Source organism: Hyperolius riggenbachi, chromosome 7 (assembly GCF_040937935.1).
Source record: "Hyperolius riggenbachi isolate aHypRig1 chromosome 7, aHypRig1.pri, whole genome shotgun sequence".
Taxonomy (NCBI): Eukaryota; Metazoa; Chordata; class Amphibia; order Anura; family Hyperoliidae; genus Hyperolius; species Hyperolius riggenbachi.
This window is the reverse complement of record NC_090652.1, coordinates 242,300,578-242,321,473: the sequence shown is the minus strand read 5'-3', so window position 1 is coordinate 242,321,473 and position 20,896 is coordinate 242,300,578. Positions and strand designations below refer to the sequence as shown.

The window sequence follows — 20,896 nt, the reverse complement described above, 5'->3', positions numbered from 1 at the left end:
GCAATTAATTAATATATTTTTTTCCTGTTAGAAAATAAGTATAAATAGCAAGACTTAAAAGTGATTATTTTAGGTTTGTAAAACAAAAGAGATGTTTGTGTAAGTGGTGAAAGGTCTAAGTGACTAGGGGTCTTCACCAAAGATCCCTGCAAGGCATGATGGGCCGCAGGGGCGTAGCAAAGGGGATAAGGGCCCCAGTGCAAGTTTTACATTGCGCCCCCTAAGCACTCTATACATAACAATCTGTCAAGGACAACCACAGTATCAGAGGTACAAGATCAGGATCGGGAACAATTTGTTAATGATTACTACTATTCAAAGCATCTATAGAAGTGATTATTATCTTATTACCAGTACAGGACCAATAAAAAGCTACTAATGTGGTTGAGGGAGGGCCCCTCTATCCCAAGGACCCCAGTGCTGTCGCAACCTCTGCATCCCCTACTGCTACACCACTGATGGGCCATCACCCCTAGCGATTGACGGATTATTCTGCTGTTTAGTTGCCACCAGGTCACGACCCCAGGGATAACCCCACCGGTGACGAACAGTACGGAAACCTCGATAGTGTGGGGAAGGATAGACACAATGGGAATATCTGACAAGTAGGTCTGGTAAGCCTTATTGTAAGCTAGGGCTGACAGGGTGGACAGGAGGTTAGGACTTGAAAGTGGGACTAGCAATGAGGACTGGCAAGGTGGCCAGAAGGGATGAATTAGAGGGTAGGGGTGGCAGGGAGGACAGGAGGGTAGGATTGGTAGAACAGACTGAAAGGTACGGCTGGCAGGTTGGACTCACAGGCAGGAATGGCAGGGCAGATTGGAGGGCAGGACTGGAAGAAGAGACTGGAAATTATGACTGGCAGGATGGACTGGAAGGTGGGAATGGTAGGGCAGACTGCAAGGTAGGACCTGGCAGGGAAGGACTAGAAAGACAGGACTGGCAACTGGACTCACTGACAAGATAGACTGGAGACTGGACTCACTGACAGGATAGACAGGGGACTGGACTAATTGACAGGATAGACTGGCGAATGAACTGACTAAAAAGGACAAACTGGCAACTGGAATGAATGACAGGACAGACTAAACAGAGTGTCAAAATGCTGCAGCTGCAATGACTACAAAAGAGCATTGCACGCTGTTTGTTCAGGGTTTAAATAACCCTGGCTTTTGCGCCAGTGCTCTAGCTCCACCCCAGCTGTGCACAGAAGAGGCATGGGGCAGGGTGCACACACCTCAGGAGAGGAACCGACGGACCACGTGAGGACAACAACCACACTATCTTGGTAGAGCACCGGGAATGACATTGAAGGACACAGCAGCAGAGGAACCTGATGCTGTAACATCCGGGAAGTGAGTGTGTCACCTGGACAGCCATTTTGATACAGCCCTGTCACTATGTATATGCAGAAATGCCAGAAACAAATCCAGGTTAAAATGGTACCTACCAATTTCCCACACATTTACATTTACACTACCTTTTGTTATACTGAAGGTTTTAGCTTAGAGTGACTACTCCTCATTTCAAGTGGAAGTGTCATTCTTAAAGAGGAACTTCAGCCTAAACAAACATACTGTCATTAAGTTACAATAGTTATGAAAATTAAAATAGATAGGTAATATAATCTCTTACACACCCCGTTTTAAAAGAACTGGCAAAGGTTTGTGATTTCATGAGGGCAGCCATCTTTTTGGTTGAAAGGAGGTGACAGGGAGCATGAGACAGTTCCAACTGTCCTGTGTGCTGATCACCCCTCCCAGTTGCTAGGCAACGTGAACAACAACATAGGAAATCCCATCATGCTTTACACAGCATCAGGGGAAAAAAGCCCAGGCAGTTTTCTTTGATGGGTGGAGCTTAGCTAAAAATGCAGCTAAAAATGATGCTTTGGTAAGAAAAACAAAGTTCTGATGCTGTGAAACTGTTAAAGAAACACCAAGCCTCTTCAGTTCTGCTGAGTAGATTTTTAGTCCGGAGGTTCACTTTAAGGCATGGGTAACTAGATAAACTGGGTGGTAAAGTGATGGGAAGAACCACAACAACAAAACTATAAAGTCTTAAGGTGGTTACACATCCAATCACTGGTCAATTTTATCACCTCCAGGTAGTATGAGTGCCAACAAATTTTGAATACTATGAACAGATTGTGTAGGTAAGCTCTTATACTATATTGAAGTGGTAAAATGGGGCAATCATTGGGTGTGTGTACACACCCTTAAGCCTGGTACACACTTTCAATTATGATTGATGGTCAATCACTGACCAATTTTACTACTTCCATGTAGTATGAGGATTTACCTACACAATCAGCTCATACTGTAGTATGCAAAATCTGTTGGCCCTCATTCTACATGGAGGGAATAAAATGGCCAATCATAATTGAGAGTGTGTACCAGCCTTTAGAGTGATTTAATTTGAAAAGAACAGGAAAGTTAAACTAATACGTCAGGTTTCAAAAATCTGCAGAGCTGCAGAAATTATGGTTTTCAGAACCATTATGCTAGGGTCCAGATGTATTTTGGATGCACTATTGCAATGACTTGGCCTCCCACAGTACTTCCTGGAAGGTTGAGCATGGCACATGTGCTGCTCCCCCTCTCCCTTCGCTGTACCGGGAGGGGGGGGGGCATGACTGTCACAGCCATGCCCCTCATTTATTGCCATGGAGAGGAGTAGGGATTGTAACTTTGTTACCATGGGGTTGCAGGATGCACCACAGCATATTAATTGATGTGGAACAGGCAGAGCTGGATCATCCACAAGGCAATCCTTGACAGCTGCCTAGGGCCTGGAGAGAGTCTAGGGGCCTGGTGGACACTAGCCCCCACCAAATCTAAGGCTACATACTCACCTCGCGAGCCAGGAAGATGGATCCCAGTGGCATGCCGCAACAACAAGCTCTCCCCAATCTATCTTCTTGGTGGTGGGTATGCGTGACGGATGTGAACAAGACTTCATGCCATTGCGGTACTTTGTGCGGAAGCAGTCTGGATCTTAAAGGGAACCAGAGACGAAGCACCCTCATGTATTTACCATATATATCAGTGGGAACATTAGAGAAAACACCTACCCTGCTCTCTGTTTCATTATTTACTGTTCATATTGCTTCTTTTAAACCCTGATAAAATCCCCGACTGAGCATTCAGTCTGGCTTTGCTCAGGAAACATTATAGCGGTGTCTGTGTTCTCTGGTGTCTTTTCAAGCCCAAGCCTGCCCCCCTGTGGCTCTGCTCAGGAATCATTATAGCTGAGTCATTATAGCAAAGCCAGACTGAATGCTCAGTCGGGGATTTTATAGAAGCAATCTGAACAGTAAATAATGAAACAGAAAGCAGGGTAGGGGTTTTCTCTAATGTTCCCACTGATATATATGGTAAAATACATGAGGATGCTTCGTCTCTGGTTCACTTTAAAGATCCGATGACGTTTGTTATCACCCCGCTATGCTAAACGACGTTTGCATAGTTGCGTGTCTCTACCCATGTCGCAAGATCATGGAACACAACCGTTGTTTGCTCAAAAAAATTGCGGGTCACCAGGAAAATCGTCAGAAAAATCACAAGGTTGGTGTGAGAATCTGCTCAGCTGCCTGTGCAGACAGGCAGCGTTTTGATCACTGTTCATGTCTGCATTCTGCAGGTCTCTTTAAGAGAGACATCTTGTCAGTTCTGCAGCTTGCTGCTGAGGAATTTGCATACATTCGTTATGCAAATCCATTACCTGCCTCCTGTGATGACTGGCAGTATAAAGGTTGGGATTACCCACAGTCCTTTGCTGGTCATTCCTTCAGGGTTTGTAGTACACACTCCTAGAGAGTGTCAGCCATGCTACTTCTTGTTGAAGTTATCTTAGAGTAATTCCTGGAAGCTGTGCTAGGCAGATTTTCCCTAGTGCAGTGAGGATTGTTTATCTGTTTGTTTGTTCTGTTGCTGTTGTCCTGTCCCAGCGGTGGTCGACAGGAAATGGTTCTGATCTCTGTTCTTGGAGTATAGCTGGTGCAGCGGTTGCCACCAGCTAGCTCTTCTGTTCTATCCAGGACCGGGCCGAGGCATAGGCTGGAGAGGCTCCACCCTCAGGGCGCAGTGTAGGAGGGGGCGCACAATTCATTCAGCTGTCATTCCTAATTGTGCATTAAGCAGAAAGAAATAAGAAAAGGGGAAACATAGCAGTGACTGCAAGCCAGATAACTAGATATTAAGGTGTAGGGGAGGTTGTGGGCCCTGTGGCCCTCTTAGTCTAATAGCAATCAGTGTGTGACAGCTGGGGTGGGAGGGATGGAGGGGCGCACTTTGGTGTCTCAGCCTTGGGTGCTGGAGGACCGTGTCCCTGCTCTGGTTCTGTCTCCTGGGATCGCGCTAGCCACTTTTCGATAGCGCTAGGGATCCTTCTGTTCTGTCTCCTGGGATCGCGCTAGCCACTTTTCGCTAGCGCTGGGGATCCTTCTGTTCTGTCTCCTGGGATTGCGCTAGCCACTTTTTGCTATCGCTGGGGATCCTTCTGTTCTGTCTTCTGGGATCGCACTAGCCACTTTTCGCTAGTGCTGTGGATCCTTCTGTTCTGCTACTCTGTACCTGGATCGCACTCGCTTCTCGCTAGTGCTGGGGATCCTATTTCTCGCTTGTCCCTGTTTTCGTGTGTCTGTCTTGTCTGCTATGACCGCTTGCTGGAGGCTCGGTGAGGTAACCGTTAAGCAAGCGTTCGCGTCCTCTGTTTCATGTTTGTCTGTCGATGGTTAGTTAGGCGTGCTTGTCTCTATTGTGTTTATCACGTGGAGACCGCGCATAACCGCATGCACTGTTGCGAATGAGTGCGGTGTTCGCGGTTAGCTAGCGTTTGTTGTTTTCCGTATCTCCTCATTGTATGATTTGCTGTGCCTTTGCTACTCTCGTGCTCCGCCTTGCTGTAGCCTTGTGTCACGCTTGGCGATCGCACCTCTCGCGATCGCGTTCCTGCTTCGTATCTGCTGTGGTGTGTGCACAGTCGCGGGTTGGCGACTAGTTTTATGCACACACACACAATCTGTCTCTGTGCTCACTCTCAATCGCTTCTCTTGCGATTACAGTTCTTCCCTTCGTACAATTCCTGTCTGGCGTGTGTGGTAGAGCAGAGGAGCTGTTCCTCTGCACTCCACAGCTCCACCTGCCGTCAGGAATTTCCCTCTGCAGGTGCATTGCACCTACTGCTGGGTTCCTGCAAATTTATACGCTTGTGGAGGAAATCCGCCGTGTCAGCGCACGTCTGGTGCGCTGACCACGGAGACGATTCCACAATCGTTACAGTTGGTATGGGTCTTTACAAAAGAAGCCAGGTGATCATCAGCGGTTGGCAAAAATTGCTATCTTGCCTAGATGGCATTCATCCTTTTCTGGGCACAGGGGTGTTGTGAGAGGGGGCCGGCTTTCCAGTCAGCCTTCATTCTGTTGTAGCCTGATAATTAGTGAACAATATTCCACAGCTAAACAAGACAGAATATGGTAAATTGTTCTCTTACCTTGGAATTAACTACGAGCTGTTTGTGTTTCTGAAGTAACTCCTCATTTTCTGTTAGAGAAGCTCCTAGCTGTATGTTGGTGAAGTATAAATCTATGTGCTTTCTCAGCCAACAAGTAACCTGCAAAAAAGGTTCATAACTTTAGTAACAAACAGTTAAAGCAAAATGATGAAATTAGTAAATATAATTGCCTGCAGCCAGTAGCTGGAAACAGGCTGGGGACCACTAGAAAGCACAAATCGCAATCACAAAGCTGAACAGGTTTGGTAGCGATATTTGCAGCATTTTGTAGGTGGTTTCCATGCTTTTGAAGCAATTTTAAATGAATGCTGTTGACTGTACAGCAACTGTAATATGCATTTTCTTTTTTTTTCCCTTTTTTGTGGAAGTAAAATCGCTGCTAAATCGCTTTTGTACAGTGATTGAAAAGCGCTTTTGCATCGTTTCTATACTTTGTATTGAAGCACAAATGCTCCAAAAATGGTGCAAAACCCGTGATTGTGATTTGGGGAGATCGCAATCACACCTGTGGAATCACCTCCATTGACTTTCAATAATAACAATCACCGGCGATTCCAAAACATAGCTGAAACAATACAAAATATTGGACGTAATACATAATATAATGTTAGTGTGAAGCTAAAAAAACAACCTATGAAGGAAAATAATGTCCCTTATTATTATTATTATTGATTTATAAAGCGCCAACATATTCCGTGGCGCACAAGGTAAGAAACAAACATGGGGTACATAATAATACAGACAATGGTGTACACCAATACACAAGATACATAATTAGTGACAAAGATACAAAAAATGATACAAAATACAAAATGCAGAATTGGTCATGACAGTGATAAAAGTAACATGATAAATTAACGGTATAGTCATTTCCAAGACACAAAAGGAGGAGAGAGCCCAGCCCTTGCGAGATTACAATCTAAAGGGAATGGGGGGGCATAAAACCCCCAAAGCTCCATTTTACAGCAGTAACCTGGGGATGAAAGGGGGAGGATGGAGAAAATTAATCATAGTAACAAAAACATTTATAAAGTATAAAATGAGCTGTTAAAAAAAGGGGGGAAAAGCTCTCTTAATTTATACATGATTTTGCCTGGCAGCCAAAAGGATGTTGGGAAATACCTCATCCAGTGGCGTAACAATAGCTCCCGCTGCCAGTGCAGCACCAGGGAGTCCCGGTGCTGGGAGGGGGCCGGGAGGTGGTCCCATTCATTAATATGCAGAGCAGGCAACAGGTTATGTACATTATCTGCTCCGAGTTTATTTTTAAAGGACCACTATCATGGAAAAAGGAGGCAGTTAAAATCTGACAGAACCAACAGGTTTTTGGGCCAGTCCATCTTTTCATGGGGGATTCTCAGGGTTTTCTTTGTTTTCAACAGCGTTTCCTGAACAGCAGTTTAACTGCCAAAATAGTAAGATACCAGCCAGCCTCCCTACTCACTTACACACTATTTTGTCAGTTAAGCCTCTTTTGCACAGAAAGTTGAAATTTGTGCTCAGCAAGCAGTTATCAGGCAGCAGTAAGCAGTTATCAAGCAGCAGCAAGCAGTTACCAGGCAGCAGTGAGCAGTTACCAGGCAGCAGCAAGCAGTTGTGAGAGTTTGAGAGGCATTTCACTGCCTATAAACTGTCCGTGGAAAAGAGGCCTAGACTTTGCAACTACTGTTCAGGAAATGCTGTTGAAAACAAAGAAAACCCTGAGAATCCCCCATGGGGATTCAGCGCTGCGTAATATGTTGGCGCTTTATAAATACAATAAATAATAATAATAATAATAATGGGGAAATGGACTGGCCCAAAAAAAAACTGTTGGTTCTGTCAGATTATAACTGCCTACTTTTTTGTGACAGTGGTACTTTAAGTGCCATGCACTGCGTGCATCCAGCCAATCACCATGCGGCTTTAGTCCCCATGTGGTGATTGGCTGGCTGCACGCAGTGCACAGCACTTGAAAACTAACTAGGAATGAAGAAGACGCCACAGCAAGTAATATATATAAAGCGCTACCTGCTCTGCATATTAATGAACAAGACTGGGCCCTCTAGCTCCAGCTGCGCCCCCTTTATCAAGGAGAAGGTGGGGGTGCCGACAGGTCTTGGTGGGGGACGACGACGAAGGGGGGTTGTGGTCCAAGATAGTCACGCCCCTGACCTCATCTCTGGTGAATGATCACAGAAAACCAACTGCTTACAGCCTTTACAGTGCCCATACATTTCTGGATTTTCCATTGAACGATTAAGCGAGCAATACTATTTCAGATACTTTTACTATTTATATCCAAAACATTGTGGTCGATCAATAGTAAATCGACTAGAGGCCCACACACTGCAAGCAACATCTTAGCGATTCATCTTCACTAATAGATCGAACATACCGCTCATTATTGTCGTACGGTTATTTATGTATGCGCTGAAACCAAAAAACAATTCTGTGTCAATCGAAATCATGTGAGCATCAGCCGATTGCTTTATGATTGCCCCATATTTTCAGTCCCAATCAATTGATACATTTTCTCAATGTGGGCAGATATCAGTCAATTTACAGCGATTGAGCACAATACAACATAATCAATTCTCCTCTGACTGAGTCGATTAAACAATCAAATCAAAGGGTCAATCAAAGTAGAAAATGTATGGGAGTCACAATAAGAGATTCACTAAAGGGGAGACCAGCAAACTTCACACATCTAATCAGGTGCACATCATTGGATGTGTGATGTGAGCAGAAATAAACTTCATTGCATTTCTCCCTCAGTAAGTCACCCCCACAGGTTGTGAAATCTCAGGCCTAATGTGACACAGCCTCCCACTCTTGTCTAGGAGCTACCCCACACACATGACAGTCCTTGTCACTCAGGCTGCATGCGACAGCTTGTGTAGAAAAGCCTCATCACCAGCACAATAGATGACGTTCCACCCCCAGACCTCAGAGTTCCATTGTCTCCTACCCAGCAGTTTAGATTGCTGCCAGGAAGACAATTACTGCCGGCTCAGAGCGTTCTTCAACATCACAAGACAGTAAGGTCTCATTCACAGTGTTGTGTTGCATTGCAATGTAACGGTTGCTTTGTAATGCGACTTACCACACTGCAATGAACCACCTATGCAACCTTCACAGCCCAGCAGTCATGTTGCGGCATAACAGGTTGCCGTATGGTCACACTGCATGCACTACTGCTAAACACGTGCATTACTATATGCTTCAGTGTATGCAACGCAGCCGTTACGTGCACTACGACTTTTCCATTCCGTTCCTGATATACAGTGAACACAACGCAAGGTCCCACTGTAAACATGCCGTGTAAATGAATAAGAGCTTTGACAATAGGTGTTCTGTCTCTAAAATAGAGAGCACATGCCTCATTTCATCTACAACAGTCGGTTTACATACTGTAACACTGACAAAAAAGAAGTATTACATCAGTCAACCTATGTAACTGACTTCAATCACAGAAATGACATTATAGCGGGATTGTCAACCACAAAATAAAATTCCATTAACCAACTGCTCTGTGTTTATTGTCTAGTCTACATGCAGTCTGCATTGTGAGCATTCCAATATAATCATACATTTTTCTGGTGTTATGAATCTTATCTCAGTCAGCCTAGCTGTGTTCTGGTACATTGCCGGGGAGAAGGAAGCTTGTGATCTTCCCTCCCACATTCTTGCTCCTCACTGATTGACTGAGGGCACCTCAGTGTGACAGGAGGCTGAGAAGAGAAATACACCTCACCCACTGGCGTAACAATAGGCCCTGCAGCCCCTGCTCCCGTGGGGGGGCCTGGGCCCCCCCTGGGCCCCGCTCGGGGCCGTTTTGTGGGGGCTGGAGAGTTGGCAGCATGAGGGGAAAGCCTTGGCCACAGTCGGTCGGGGAGAGGGGAAGTTCCCCCCCTCTCCCTCACCTCGAGCTCTCCCCTCTGCACTCCCCTCCAGCTAGTTACAGTGTGGGCAGCGGGCAGCGGCGGGCAGATACATACCTTCTTCCGTGCGTTCCACCGCATACTCCTCACTTTAGCGGCTGACGTCACTTCCGGAAGTGACGTCAGCCGCTAGAGCGAGGAGTATGCGGTGGAACGCACAGAAGAAGGTATGTATCTGCCCGCCGCTGCCCGCTGCCCACACTGTAACTAGCTGGAGGGGAGAGCCCCAAGGTGAGGGAGAGGGGGGGAACTTCCCCTCTCCCCGCCGACTGTGGCCAAGGCTTTCCCCCCATGCTGCCACCAATCCAGCCCCCACAAAATGGCCACGAGCGGGCCCCAGGGAGGGGGGGGGCGCACTGAAATTCTGCAGGGGGGCCCGGTGGGGCCTAGTTACGCCCCTGACCTCACCCCTCTGCAGAAGCTGTAACTATGATATATGCTGCGCTCACATGTGTTTACAAAGCAAACTAGATATAACAGTGCAGTTTCTTTGAGAAAATAAAAGGGTAAGGGAGGAAATTATATTAGGATTGGCTTCAGTCAAAGGCAGTAAAGATGGAAATGCCTGGAACAGGTTTCTCTTTATTTACTATATAAAATTCACTAAAATCAAAACATAGACAGTACAATACATGTGTTATGTAAGTAGAACTAGTATTTATCTACTTATACAGTATATGTATGTTTTTTCCTGGGATAGTATGCCTGTCCCTGCTGCTTTAAGTGATCATATCTACCTTTACTAATGCTACATTGTTTTATTTGCAATAACTAACAATATGAACCTTTTCAAACACTAACTGTGGATATTTTGATATTACACAATACTGCCGCTGTCTTTTCCTCTCTTTTTTGGCATGATGTGCTTGCCGTGAACCCTGACTGAACAACAATGGAGCAGTTGATGTAGTCTGCGTTTTGGCAGCTTGATCGACGCACAGCATGCCTTGCTGCAGGCAATCCCCTCAAGCTGTTGGACAGAGATGCTGCTGTTCTGCCTTTAAAAAATAAAAAAAGGAATTTTTGCAAACTATAAAAAGCTGTGCTTAAATCCACTGGAATTGTGCTGCTTGTACTGCACACTTCAGTCTTTAAAGGGGTTCTTTCGCCAAAAAAGTAGGCAGTTAAAAAATGTGACAGATGACAGGTTTTGGGCCAGTCCATCTTTTTAAGGGGGATTCTCAAGGCTTTCTTTGTTTTCAACAGCATTTCCTGAACAACAGTTTAACTGCCAAAATAGCAAGATACCAGCCGGCCTCCCTAATCACTTGCACACTATTATGTCAGTTAAATTTTGCACCTGTTGTTCAGGACTGGCCCAAAACTGACACATTTTTTAACTGCCTACTTTTTTCACGAAAGAACTCCTTTAAAGAGGAACTCAGTGAGCATTTTACTGTTGGCAGGTGATGTAGCTGCTGCATGGTTTTTGGCAGTTGGAAACAGCTGTAAACAGCTATTTCCCACAAAAGTTCGAACTTTTCTTGTGGGAGGGGTTTCACTACAATATCAGTCATACAGCGCCCCCTGATGGTCTGTTTGTGAAAAGGAATAGATTTCTCATGTAAAAGGGGGTATCAGCTACTGATTGGGATAAAGTTCAATGTTTTGTCGGGGTTTCTCTTTAAGTGGGATGAAACTCCATATTAACTGAAAATACAGTATATTTAAAATAAATCATCTAATAAAAAATGACTTATTTAGCTTACCTATCCTGTTTTAGTTTTCAATGTAACATTTTGGAGAAATGGGACATGAAAGAAAGAAAATAATATTTCTTCTGCTTTCCATCTTTGCTGTATCGCTGTGATGCCAAAAGTGACATCACTTCTGCCCCCCCTTTTTTTTTCAACCGAACTCAGTATTAATTTCCTCTCCCTTCTGCCACAGCTTACTGCCCCGCCATCCAAACAAAATATAACCTAAATAACAACCTTACATCACTGTATAAACTTTTTAAGGGGAGAGGAGAGGCTTCAATTACCTTTTGGTCATAGTGTCGTTACCTTAGCCAAAATAGGAAGCTTTCTGTTATTTGCAAGCTGAGATGCATGCTCTGAAGATCTGAAATAACATATAGGGGCACTAAAAAGCTGGGACACATTATGGATGGCACTAGAAAATTGGAACACACTAAAAGGAACTTTGAAAAAATAGGGCTCAATTGTGGGTGTTATTGGAAGTTAGGGAGATATTTGGGGGTTATGAAAGTTGATATACGCAATTTTTGGAATGGAGAACTCTGGAAGCTGGGATACACTCTGGGGCATTGAAAAGCATGGGCACGTTTAGGGACCCTGGAAATTTGTGGTGCAACACAGAAGCACTGAAGAGCAGAGGAGTACTGAGAGGCACTGGAAAACTGGAATACACTTTAGGGATCTGATAAGATGGGACACAACACAGAGGGTATGAGAGAGCTGCAACAAACTATGCAGGCTCTGGAAGATTAAGGGAGCGACACATTTTCCTACTATGAGTCCTAAGGAAATTCTGATGGTGGTTTTTATCTTTGTATAAATTTGATTTACTCATGTAAAATAAACCACTTTAAAGTGTAACTGTCGGGTGTAAAATAGAAAAAAATAATCTTTATTTTTATCTGGTAAACAAGAAATAAGGATGCTAACCAGGCAATCCAAACGTTAAAACCACTATTACTTTTCTTGTTGATAAATGATCATTCTCCAGTTTACCTGACTCTTATTTGGTACACACAACATTTGGTACACAAAAAGGAAGTTGCAGGGCATGCTGGGTTGTCCTTTTTTGCTGATCTTCTTCCCCTCAAACTTAACTAATGCAGCCTGATTGGCTGAAGCCTCTTTCCTTCCTGTTTTCTCGTCCCACACCTCTGTTCCTCTCTGATTGGCCAATATTTCTCATGCTGAGACAATGCACTTTCTATAGTGAAGGGCGGGTAAATCAGGCAGAGGAGAGTAAGGGAGGAAATTACATCAGGATTGGCTTCAAAATCTCCACAGGTAATATGGGACATGCTAAGAAGGATTTTCTCTTTTTTAATTTAGAAAAAACACTGAATTCAAATGTGGACAGTGCAATACATATGTTATGTAAGTAGAGCATGTATTTATTTACTTAAATATGTGTTGTTGTTTTTTCTGAGATAGTATGGCTGACAGCTCCTCTTTAAAACACCTGCCTAAAACCCACTTCCTGTACCACGGGCTTCCATAGCTATAGGCTACGATGTTCTAAGAGAGTTTAGTCTGGTCCCCAGCCCACTGTAGTTTGGACAGCATGATGCTGATCCAAGCAGCAGCCCCATTCACAGAGATCGCTATTGAAGAAAAACTGATTTGTGATTGATATGGAGGCTGCCATATTTATTTCCTTTTAAACAATGCAAGTTGCCTGGCTGTCCCCGTGTCTCTAATACTTTTAGCCAAAGAATGTGAACAAGCATACCGATCAGGTGCACTGAATTCACTCTGACTGGATTAGCCACATGCTTGTATCAAGGTTGTGCCTAAGACCCTACTGATCCCGGAATATCAACAGGACTAACAGGCAACTGGCATTGTTTAAAAGGAAATAACTATGGCAGCCTCCATATCACTCTCACCTCGGGTTCACTCTGCTATTTCATGTTACCCAACCAAATTTCTTTAACAGAATTTGTAGACAGAGAAACATGTTTCCACACAGAAAGCTAACATTTGAACTAAGATACAATACAATAATACAATACAATACAATAACATTTCTATAGCGCTTTTCTCCCATAGGACCAGGGGTCGAGTCCTCCGTGGACGCGGGTGGACGGCGTCCACTTACTTTTTCCAGAGAGTGAACGCCGTCCACCCTGGCTTGTGTGGAGGGGAGCAGTGCAGAGAAGGCGAGCTATGGGGACAGCGGGGAAGGGAGGACGTCTCCCTCCCCTTCCCTCACCTTCTTGCTCCCCTTCCTGCCTCTCCCCTCTGGTGTTTTCAAGTGACGGGCCGGCGGCGAAAGTGGGCGGAGACTTACCGCCTTCTTCCAGCCGCAAGGGACGCTCTGCTCTGTGTACGGCTAGAAGACCAGACTAGCCGCACACAGAGCGGAGCGTCCCTTGCGACTGGAACGCAGTAAGTCTCCGCTCACTTTTGTCACCGGCCCGACACTTGAAAACACCGGAGGGGAGAGGCAGGAAGGGGAGCACGAAGGTGAGGGAAGGGGGGGGGGGAGACTTCCGCCCTTCCCCGCTGTCCCCATAGCTCGCCTTCTCTGTGCTGCTCCCCTCCTGCTGGGGGCACACCTGGCTAGCTGGGGACATATACCCCTGCCTACATATACTGGGGACATATCCCACTGGCTACATATACTGGCACATATACCTCTGCCTATATATACTGGGCACATATCCCACTGGCTATATATACTGGGCACATATCCCACTGGCTATATATACACTGGGCACATATCCCACTGGCTATATATACTGGGCACATATACCTCTGCCTATATATACTGGGCACATATCCCACTGGCTATAAATATTGGGCACATATCCCACTGGCTATATACACTGGGCACATATCCCACTGGCTATATATAATGGGCACATATCCCACTTGCTATATATACTGGGCACATATCCCACTGGCTATATATACTGGGCACATATCCCACTGGCTACATATACTGGGCACATATACCTCTGCCTATATATACTGGGCACATATCCCCCTGGCTATACATACTGGGCACATATACCCCTGGCTATATATACTGGGCACATATCCTACTGGCTACATATACTGGGCACATATACCTCTGCCTATATATACTGGGCACATATCCCACTGGCTATATATACTGGGCACATATACCCCTGCCTATATATACTGGGCACATATCCCACTGGCTACATATACTGGGCACATATCCCACTGGCTACATATACTGGACACATATACCTCTGCCTATATATACTGGGCACATATCCCACTGGCTATATATACTGGGCACATATACCCCTGGCTATATATACTGGGCACATATACCCCTGCCTATATATACTGGGCACATATCCCACTGGCTATATATACTGGGCACATATACCTCTGCCTATATATACTGGGCACATATCCCACTGGCTATGTATACTGGGCACATATCCCACTGGCTATATATACTGGGCACATATACCCCTGACTACATATACTGGGTACATATACCTCTGGCTACATATACTGGGCACATATACCCCTGGCTACATATACTGGGCACATATACCCCTGGCTACATATACTAGGCAACTATACCTCTGGCTACATATACTGGGGACTACTATACTCATGGCTACTTATACTGGGGACACCTATAGACCTGGCTACCTATGCTGGGGGTACCTATTTTGGGGAAACTGCTGCATTTTGTGGAACCGCTGTTATGTATTTTGGGTAACAGCTGCCAGATTATGTGTATGTTAGGGGAACAGCTGCTGCCAGATTACGTGTATTTTGGGGAACTGCTGCCATATTGTGTATGTTTGGGGGACCACTGCTGCCAGATTATATGTATTTTGGGTGTTACGTGTATTTTGGGTGTTCCGCTGCCAGGTTTCGCGTATTTTGGGGAACTGCTTCCAAAATATGCGTATGTTGGGGGAACTGCTGCTGCCACATTGTCTATTTTGGGGGAACCACTGCCATATTATCTGTATTTTGGAGGAACTTCTACCAGATTATGTGTCTTTTTGGTGAAATGCTGTCAGATTACATCTATTTTTGGGGGATACACTACGGCAGAGCTCAAACTTCCTCGGCAGACCTTTTACATCACTGCTAAGGTCATGTATATTTGGCCCCACCCATGACCACTCCCACGGTATGCTTGACCAAGCCCATTTTTTGGCGCCCCGCGATACGCGAGGTGCAGGGGTTTTCCAAGTGAGTCCACTCACTTCTTTTCCCAGGACTAGACCCCTGCATAGGAAGCACTTAGGATTTCTCAGATTCAGTAATTGGTAGTTAGTAGTGATAAAACTCACTAAGATAAGGTTTGTATTTAGTTTTATGTGTGGGCTATAATGGAAGTTTCAAACTTATGTTGATGTTAATATATATTGTTTAGATTGTTTATCCTATGCCATCTTCATTCTGCAATGGCAAGGTTAAAGTGGAAGTCAAGACAAATACTGATAATAAGAGATATAACTATAAAGGGCTTGATTCACAAAGCGGTGCTAACCTACTTAGCACGTCTAAAGTCTTTAGACGCGCTAACCAGGGTGCTAAGTAGGTTAGCACCGGATTTCTCAATCAGATCGTGCGCTAACTTTGCGCGCGTAAAGTTTTACGCGCGCAAAGTTTTACGCGCGCTAAGTCTCATAGGCTTTAATGGGCACTTCGCGCGGTGCGCCCTGTGCTCTGTGCAGTACGCGCATAAAGTTTTACGCGCATAAAGTTTTGCGCGCGAAAAGCTTGTTTACACGTGCTAAGGGGGTTTTCACAGGCATGCTAACAGTTAGCACCGCTTTGTGAATCAAGCCCAAAGTGTCATAGAATGTGAAATGCCATAGAGATGATGCCACCTTTGTTGCTCGAACCTGCAAATTATCTTTTGGAATGTCCTGAAAAGATCAAAACAGTTGCTTCTGATATATGACAAAACAGAAATGTCACCACTAAATTGTCACCTTCCATGTAAAACACCCTTATTGAGAACTTGTGATGATGGTGATGTCATATCACTCCTCTAGGAGAAACTACAATAAAGTCTGACCATTTACTCTAATATTGTACTTTGCCATTCTTACATATATGCTTAGTAATACACTACTCTACTTCCCCACAAGCATATTTTCTAATGTGTGCAGTAGGGCACACCTACATGTGTGAAGAAGTGGATATAAAGGTGCCACGTTATCCTGTACTCAAAGCTAAATTTAGTGCATCTCTGCTAGAATTATTTAAGAGACAGTGTCAATGTATCTAATATAAAGTATACAAATGCTGGTTTTAGAAAACCAACAACAACAAAATGACAGTCAGCTCACCTGTTTGATCCCTACCTAACTACTGTAGACTTCAGATACAACCTTGTAACTCCTATCTGTCAGTTTGGCACAGCATAGATTTTGGGTCACTTATCAGGCTGCAAAAAGGGAGGAGGTGCTGTAGTACAAATGAGGGAGGACTTAAGTACCTGCCTCTTCTCCCGCTGTAATAATATTTACTCATTAAACCCTCAAACTGCCTCTCACAATTGCAGCAACACAACACAGGAGTACCACATTTGGATATAGGTAAGCAGGTCTGCTTACTTCATAAGCTTTGTAATGGCTTTATATATTATGATTTATTCATAATGTTATTTAAAGTGTTTGGGACTAGGGATATGTTTTTCCATCCAGCGGCGTACCTACCATAGGGCTGCATGTGCTCACAGCACCAGGTGTAGCCATGGTTAGGGGTGCCGCTGTGGTGCTCAGTCACTGTGTTCTTCCACCTGGTACCTTTTGGGAAGATAGCAGCAGGCAGTGCAGGGTACTTCTTCCTGCACTAGATGTAGTACCCCTCCCCCATGGGAGGTTGTCATGGGAAATGTGTCTCCTTGCTCTCTACACACAGCCTGCAGTGAGTGAATCTGCAGAACAGCAGACTGGAATAAGGTTATGGAGGCGGGGAGGGAAGGGACGCAGGTGTGGATCCGTGTATTACAGGAGGCGGGGGAGCGGCGGTGAGTGGCAGCCTGCATGTAAACAGCCAGCTAGCGACAACCTTTGTGTCGCTAGCGTGGAAGTTTTGATAAGGTGGGACAGCAGAGCACGGGGGGAGCCTGTTGGCACTATAGAAGGACACAGAGGCTGATGATAGTGTGCAGAATGTGCCTCTGTGTCCTATATTGATTGCAGAAACTCACCTCGGGTTCTAAGATATAGTTAAGATTCCACTTCTAGAGGCTGTTTCTACGGGCCTTTCCCCACTGCATGCGTTTTGATCTGATTTTTGAAACGCATGCGTTCTGCCGATCACAAGGGCACAGTGATTTAGGCCAAATCACAAATGTAGAGCATGTTGTCTGCAATAGTAATTAGGTTAAATTAATGGGAGCGCGTGCAAATTGCATGGCAAGCGCACTGCTATGCTATGCGATTCTTGAATTTGCTATGCGATCTTGAATTAAAAAAAAACTCTCTGCAGCTTTTCTTTTCACATCAGAAAATGCAATTGTGCCCACTGATTGCACCCAAAAAATTCACGCTAAAATATGTGAAAATTTTGATCGCAACTGTGATCACAATTTTTTGTGTGGAAGGGCCTTAAGTCCACTTTGTATGTCCAGCGTTTGTACTTTTGCTCTCTGTGTATAATTATTTTATTTTTGGACACTTTTGGATTTGGACATACTGTATAAACAATCCTTTTAGTTGTTCTTCAATGTATTTTAATCAACTAGCAACAGTTTATACAGAGCAAAATTTGAACTCTGTGAGCTCCTTATATGACGATTATCAGCCCGATTGAGCAACTACCAACTTTTTGCTGTGAACACCAGTTTAGAAGATATTGTAATAAGTAATACCAAAAATATGTGATAACAAAAACAGTACAGTACATTTTGTATGTAAGGCCAACATTGTTCGTTTATAGGAATACTTGCACCTCGAGTGTTTTTAAATAAGGGGAGAATCTGTATCAGTGTAGCCACACCTAGAGTCAGTTTCAGTATGACGTCTAGAGGTCAACTTTAACTCATTAGCAATTCAATAGAGTTATCTCGTCTGAGATAAGTGCACTGCTTTTAACCTTCAGGAAGCAGAACTGATTGTGCTGTAAATTATTGGAATGCTTTGATCTCTTTCTACTACTAGCAGAAAATATAGCAACTGAAAGCAGAATACAGAATACACATTACAGCTGTACTAAATGGAAGCAAGGATATATAACAAGTAAGAAATAAAACTAGTTCTAAAATAAATTGGCCTGGAGCATTTGCAAGCCTCTAAATAAATTGGCTGCTAAAGGGTTAACCATATGGAGGTCTATCAAAGGAAACATTGGTAGTGATCACAAAGCAAAAGTAAAAAATGGAGAGCATGTTTTTTTCTCCTTCATTGTGAGCAAGGGAAGATTACAGCCGCTGTATATGTGCCTTGTCTCACCTTATTTAGGTTATCTAAAGTCTAGCTTAGCTAAAATATTACTCTGCAAAACCAGAGATACATTACAAAAATTCTTTCTGGAAAGCCAAACTTTATCAGTGCAATGGAGAGGAGTTTGTGCCAAGGACTGAAGGCCAAGCACACAGCATTGATACCAGATGGCAACCATTTAAAGGTCTTTCATGTGCTACTGTGCAGGGAGGAACACAGAGCCACAGATGGGTAAACAGTTTTCTTCCCACAAGACAATATTGTGTTCGCTAATATTGGCTTCCCAGCCCTGACCCAGAGAAACAGGTGCTGCATGAGCTCTCTCTCCACATTACCTTCTCTTCCTGTTGGTGCCACTGGCTGACTTGCAAGACCTGTTCCAGCCTTTGACGCCTTTGCCTCATCTGCCTGTCCAGCTGTCTCCTCCTGTCTTGCAGCAGTTCCAGGTGGTCCTCAATTCTGGAACAACTGCAGTGAGCTCCCTTTATCATATCAGAGAGGGTCACCGGTTGCTGAGACTTGAACTGTTGGATGAATTCAATCACCTCTTGGCTTTTATTCAGCAGAGCAAGTGATCGTTCTAATACACCTAGAAGAAACAGGGGAACTTTTAACAACATGTATTATTTTAGTGCAGTTTAGTACAATATTGACTTGCGCTATAAGACATGAAATCCATACAATAAGTAATGTAAATCTACAATCTGCACAAGATTTTTGTGCCTAAAAAATATGCCATTTTTTTCTAATCTAAAGAGAATTTAACTTTAAAGTGAACCTGAGTTGAGTAAAATTATTTGAAATAAATACATGACGTGCCTGCAAATAAATATTACATACTTACCTCACTGTCAATTCCTCTCAGAAGCTCACTATTTCTTCAAACAATGATTCCTTCCAGTTCTGACAAGATTTATAAAAGCCACAATTTGCGGCAAAGAAGGGAAATTTGGGCGCACTACCACATGCCTCCAGGCGCCAAAATGTATCTTCTTTGCTTCAAATGGTGCTTTTATAGTGGAAGCAATTTGCAGCAAATTATGTAAATTAAGGCAAAAAGGGCTTGCACCGAAGCATGCCAATATGCAAATTGCAGCATTGCATTGCTTTATAAATCCACAATTTGCATATCCTTATGCCTCGGTGCCTGCAACTTTATCTGGTGCCACTGGGCACTCAAATTTACCTTCTTTGGCACAAATCATGGCTTTGCCGCAGGAGTAGGTTAAGGTTAGGCGGGGGGGTTGGCTAAGTGTTAGACACGGGGGGTTTAAGTGTTAGGCATAGGTAGGGGGGGTCTTAGGGCCCTTTTCCACTGAGAGTGATTTGCTTCAAATTGCAAAACGCTAGCGATTTTTAAATCGCTAAGGTTGCTACCTTAAAACAGGAATCGTGAAGAGTATTTTCCACTATCGCGTTTTGATTTTCTGTAAAGCACAATTGCTTTTTGGAGCGATTTTACCTGCGATTGTGCTTCAATGTTAAAAGATAAATGCAAAACTGCAATTGCATAAACAAAATTGTATCACTTGCGTATGTATTTAGGATAGGTGGTTGCTAGTGGAAAAGAGCCCTTAGGGTTCGGTAGAGGGAGATCTTAGGGTTAGGCATTGGCAGAGGGAGGTCTTAGGGTTAGACATTGGTAGAGGGTGCTCTTAAGGTAAGGCATCAGCAGAGGGAGGTCTTAGGGTTAGGCATTGGCAGAGGGAAGTCTTAGGGTTAGGCATTGGTAGAGGAAGGGTTTTGTCTTAGAGTAGGGTAAGGTTAAGATATAGTAAAATATTGGCAAAGATTACCAATATTTTGCTACTGGAATTAGCAGTATAATATCGGTAATTTTACCAATATTCTGCTAGCAGCTATTACCCTCGCCCTTTTTTTCGAAATGCCTTTGGTCCCATACATTAGTTATCATGCATCACTTTACAGTCTGAAAGGGCTCAGCGCTCAGTGTTGGACATCAGCTACATTTATGTCTCTATTAATACAAGCGTTTTTCCATATAGAAATTTTCATGTGAATTTTTGTATGCGTTGACCGTAATAGATAGTCATTACATGGGAAACTGATGTCTGGTGCGAAAATCTGCAGCAAGCTGTCCATTTTTTTTTTTTTTTTTTTGGTGGGGGGGGGGGGGGGGGGGGAATTGGAACAAACTTTAAAAATACATTCAACAGAAACTATTCCATTGAAATTGCATTGCTCTCAGTAAGTGTGAATTTTGGCAATGCAAATTTGCACTCGTTGGAAATGTGCTCTTATGAATCTGCACACTGGGTTTATTCCTATGAGATACCTAAACATAGAATCCTATTCTGTCTCCATTGTTTTCCGTACAATTGTATCCATCAGTAC

The 20,896-nt window shown here is 44.0% G+C and overlaps 1 protein-coding gene across 1 annotated transcript in view; it reads right to left on the bottom strand.

Moving 5' to 3' along the window:
- The window catches only part of CCDC141 (coiled-coil domain containing 141), a 268,731-nt gene that overhangs the window by 167,308 nt on the left and 80,527 nt on the right, over positions 1–20,896 (bottom strand). Inside the window, exons 5-6 of the mRNA XM_068247372.1 lie at positions 18,877–19,130; positions 5,495–5,614 (exon numbers count right to left, since the gene is read on the bottom strand). Of these exons, the coding sequence (XP_068103473.1) occupies positions 5,495–5,614; positions 18,877–19,130 (374 nt within the window). The remainder of the gene's footprint in view (positions 1–5,494; positions 5,615–18,876; positions 19,131–20,896) is intronic.